This window comes from Myotis davidii, unplaced genomic scaffold (assembly GCF_000327345.1).
Source record: "Myotis davidii unplaced genomic scaffold, ASM32734v1 scaffold1335, whole genome shotgun sequence".
Lineage (NCBI taxonomy): Eukaryota > Metazoa > Chordata > Mammalia > Chiroptera > Vespertilionidae > Myotis > Myotis davidii.
Window position 1 is genome coordinate 15079 of NW_006290669.1, and position 5000 is coordinate 20078.

Sequence of the window (5000 nt, forward strand, 5' to 3'; positions counted from 1 at the left end):
GTTTCTCTCTCTCTCTCTCCCTTCCTCTCTGAAATCAATAAATATATATTTTAAAAAAATAATTGTTCAAAGTGTTTATTGGTATACTAGAGGCCCAGTGCATGGATTTGTGTACTGGTGGGGTCCCTCGTCCTGGCCTGCGCCCTCTTGGCAATCTAGGACCCCTCGGGGGATGCTGGAGAGCCAGTTTTGGCCCAATCCCACAGGCCAGGCTGAGGGACCCCACCAATGTACCAGTCCTCTAGTATGCATATAAGATCTTTGGTTAATCTCTTCCCTCTGAGATTCATCAGTCTGTTCCAGTTTCCATGCCTGTGCATTGAGTGTCTGCCCACCGGTGGTCAGTGCACGTCATAGCTACTGGCAGGTCAGCCAGTTGCATAGACTTTTATATATATAGATAATAATAATATTACATATTAAGTGACTAAAGTTAAACTTTAATAAGAATACTCAGGAAAAAATTAAAGGTCATTCTTACCAACACAAATATCAGAGACAGGGTAATTAGGCTCATAGAACAACCAAATATATTATCATAAAATATTCTTGAAACTGGTATAGCCATTCTAAAAGTATTCCTGATATTTTAACACTAAAATTTCATATTTAAATTATTGTTTCCAAATCTCTTTTTAGACATTACTTTGCAACAATAAGTACATGTTATAGTCAATGTTAAACACTGCACTTATGGTTATCAATACCACACAAGTTTTTCAAGTATCTGATTTAAGGAAAATTAAAAAGCCATATTAGAAGAAATTTTAAAGCTCTAGTATAGCATTATTTTATAACTAGACTTTATTAGGTAAATCTTATAAAAACATGTTCTTGAGATATAAAATATATTCTTACAAACCACCCAGCTATTCACAATACAGCATTATAGTAATTTAAAAAGCAGAATAAAAGTAAACTCACCTGAGCTCCTATTGCACTCGTTAACTTGAAGATATACAAAACTATGTCTAAAAATGGCTGTAAAGTAAGTATCAGAAGGTATATCAGTAAAACGAATTAGGTTACCTAGATTGATAGCTAACACATTAAATACAAAATGCTATTTAATATATAACATGTAATTATTAACATGTAGAGTTCCCATTGTGTATAATGTACTGTACCATGTTGATCAGTGATTACATAAAAGGCAGTTATTGTAAAAAAAATAGAAAATGGAGAAGCCTGATCAATGTCTACTGACTGGTGGAAAAATTTTATCACTTTTCATCACCTAAGGTAGCTCTAGTGTGATAACTGACCATTAGTAACTAAGCAATTTCTCAAGGTAGTGCGAAGACATAAAATGACCCAAGTTGTAACTCCAAATGTGCTACCAGCTTTTCTGGTTTCTATATATCTTCACCATGAAAGGCTCTTCCTGCTCTTATTACTGTTTGATTCTATTATTTTGTCAGAACATCTATACGTTGAAATAACATAGTAAGCCTATTTATGAATATAATCTTCGGATATAAAATTCAAATTTCTACGACTAAAACAATACATTAAGAACCTCACACAGAGACAGCTCAACTGACGTGCTAAAAGTGTTTTTTGAAGTGTTTCTCAAGAAATCCAAATTGAGTTTATTCACTCAAGTCTACAGCCACCCCTTTTTAACTGATATATACATTACAAGGATCAGGGACTTGGTTTATTAATTGGCTTGTACTACTTTCTTTTTGCCTTATAAATTATGATACCTGTGAAATTCAAGTACATTTAAAAGTTGATAAAAATTACTCATAATTTAAGTCAGAGTTCAAACAATAAGATAATATTAAAAGTAAGTATATTATAATGCATAGCAATTAATTTGGTATTTTATTTTACTGCAGATGTGACAACACCTGAGCTGTAGACTTGCTCAAGTGCCAAGATGTAAAGACTAGAAGTCTACAGAATTACATGAAAAACTGTATATGTTACCCCACACACTCACATATAAACAGAACAAACTTTAAAATATGGTAATGGACTGATAAATCTCAGAGGGAAAGGGGGACAGGAAGAGATTAACCAAAGAACTTATATGCATATATGCATAACCCATGGACCCAGACCATAATGTGGTAGGCCCGGGGAAGTGGGGTGGGACAGAGGTGGCGGGCAGGTGGGGAAAGAGGGGACATCTGTAATACTTACAACAGTAAAGATAAATTTAAACAATAAATAAATAAATGTGGTAATGGGTGAAAAGAAAGCTGAATTACTGAACAATATAGTTTTGTCAGAGTTCCTAGAGTTTGGAACCAGTTAGCAAAGGCTTCTTCTAGAGAGCAGAATAAAGACAAGGTTTGGCATGAAGTGAAAAGGTATCTTAGCAGTGGGCATATCATGAGGAGTGAAGCTCTTGTGGATACGTATCACTTTTCTAAGAATTGCTTATCCTCCCTCCATCCACATGGTTGAAGCAGAGCATTCCTGTTCTTACACTGTGACCAAGCCCCTTGTATATGGATATCTGGATCAATTGTGGCCAGAGGCAAAGATACTATAAACGGTCCAGTCTGAGACAAGCTCCCACCGCAGACCAAGAGCTGTCATGTGCATCAAAGTGAGAAATGGAGCATCATCTACAATGTAGAGGGGAGGAAATGCTGTGTAGATAGTCTCACAGGTACCCACTACATGTCCAAATGTATGTGTAAATTAATATCTTATGAAAGCTTTTTGACTATTATTTAGATGATCTAATAGAATTAGAGATGCTCAAGGAGAAAATGGGCAGAAAGAAGTGCTAGCCTAATTGTAATGGATGTAGAACTAGAAGCATAAATTGACCACAGATCTCTTCACAATTGCAGAAAATAGAGAGGTCAAAAGATAAAAATGTAAATTTTTGTTGTTTTACTGAAATCAGACTTAATATTCTTAAGAAATCTTTATAAGACACTAAATTCTCAGTTCTTAGCTAAAGCACATTATAAAAATAATATAAACAATTAAATAATTATAGTTAAAACTATTATAACTCAAATTTTCTCATAAAGGTATTAAATATTTACATGATGCTCTTATATGAATCAAAACAATTCTATATAAATTTGCTGAGATTCAAAATTCAAAAAATTAACAAGTAATAATAAAAAATAAAGAAACTTACCTTACTAAGATTTGAATACAGATCAACTACACTGTTACAAAACTTTTCTACATCTTGTGTAAGCAGCTGGTCTGGGTTAGCTATTCTGTTGTCCAGATTCCCCATTTTATAATATGTGAAAGCTCTAAAATAGCAATAAGAAAATGACTTTAAAACAAGTGATATTTTTAAAAAACTCACATTATACTACTTAGTTCACATTAATAGGAACAGGAAACTTTGGAGTTGGAAGAGGCCCCACAGATTGTCCTAATTTACTTTAAAGATGAGGAAACAAGTCTAGAGAAGGGTGACTTGCCAAAGAGCCAGAATTATAGATTCTAAATAATGGGTCTTTCCTTATGTTTCTGAGTCTAAAAGCAATTTTCTTGAAAACATAGCCAACAAAAAAGAAAATCTACATCTCAACATCATAAGTATTACCATTCAATTTAAGTATTTTAATATAAAAATAGGTTATTACTTACTGGAGATACTCCTCATAGAGGTATTTAGTTAGCCTTACTCGGAAGCACAGTTTGAGCTCATTTAACCCAAACTTCAAGAAGTTATTAACCAGAGAGATCTAAAATAAACAAACACATATTACTGATTTTGCTTAATTTCTACTTACTAAATCATAATGTATTTCTCTGTCATTGGCTATGTCCCCAAATCCTGTGATTTTTATAATTAATAGTCCAAATTTATATAATTCAGTTCTGTTTTACTTAAAATTTACAAAGATACAAAAAGAACATGCTAACCAGTGATGGTGAACCTATGACACGCGTGTCAGAGGTGAAATGCGAACTCATTTTTTTGGTTGATTTTTCTTTGTTAAATGGCATTTAAATATATAAAATAAATATCAAAAATATAAGTCTTTGTTTTACTATGATTGCAAATATCAAAACATTTCTATATGTGACACAGCACCAGAGTTAAGTCAGGGTTTTTCAAAATGCTGACACGCCGAGCTCAAAAGGTTCGCCATCAGGATAAGTTTAACATATCAGGATAATAGAGCCTTTAGCTGTGCTAAGCTAAAGGCTCTATTATCCTGATATGTTAAACTTTACTTGGAACTTAATTTTAGAGTATGTTAATACCATTAATTCTGAGAAGTCTCTTGTACCTTTTATTTTGGTAGGAAAAAAAGCCAAATGTGTCACCTTCCTATCTAATGTAAAGAACTTGCTTTTAAGAAGTACTGATATTTGTGTATACTTTCTGCTTCCTACTAACAGTGTTACAACCCCAGACAATGGAATTCTATACATATTGCATCTGTGTTTGTTTTAAAAAGTAGTATAGCCTGACTGGCGTGGATCTGTGGTTGAGCATCAACCTATGAACCAGGAGATCATGGTTTGATTCATGATCGGGGTACATGCCCAAGTTGCAGGCTTGATCCCCAGTGTGGGGCATGTAGGAGGCAACCAATAATGATTCTCTCTCATCACCTTTCCCTTCCTCTCTGAAATAAATAAAAATATGTATTTTTTAAAGTTGTATGTCTTTTACCTACAGGTTATTTCTAGAGTCATATTTACTACTTTTTTCCATCATTATATTAAAACTAGCCGGTGCACGAAATTCGTGCACGGGTAGGGTCCCTAGGCCTGGCTGGCGATCAGGGCCGATAGGGGCCTTCTGGCTGCCAGCAGGGGTCTTCCTTCCCTGGCTGATGGCTACTGGCCAGAGCCTTCCTTCATTCCATGCCGCCTCCTGGTGGTCAGCACATGTCATAGTGAACAATTGAAGTCCCAGTCTTCAGGTTGAACTCCGAGTGGACACTTTGCATATTAGCTATATATATATTTTTCCATAGTTCTGAGTCATAATTACATAAAATTTTTATCCAAAAACAAAACTGATTTTCTGCTGAATCTCAGTTTTTGACTGA

At 34.4% G+C, this 5000-nt stretch overlaps 1 protein-coding gene across 1 annotated transcript in view; it reads right to left on the reverse strand.

Annotated features, from left to right (window-relative positions):
* ABCD3 (ATP binding cassette subfamily D member 3) overlaps positions 1-5000 on the reverse strand; it is a gene marked incomplete at its 3' end in the record, with an annotated part of 51353 nt that overhangs the window by 14629 nt on the left and 31724 nt on the right. Inside the window, exons 7-10 of the mRNA XM_006763681.2 lie at positions 3580-3677; positions 3113-3236; positions 925-981; positions 708-727 (exon numbers count right to left, since the gene is read on the reverse strand). Coding sequence (XP_006763744.2) covers positions 708-727; positions 925-981; positions 3113-3236; positions 3580-3677 — 299 coding nt within the window. The remainder of the gene's footprint in view (positions 1-707; positions 728-924; positions 982-3112; positions 3237-3579; positions 3678-5000) is intronic.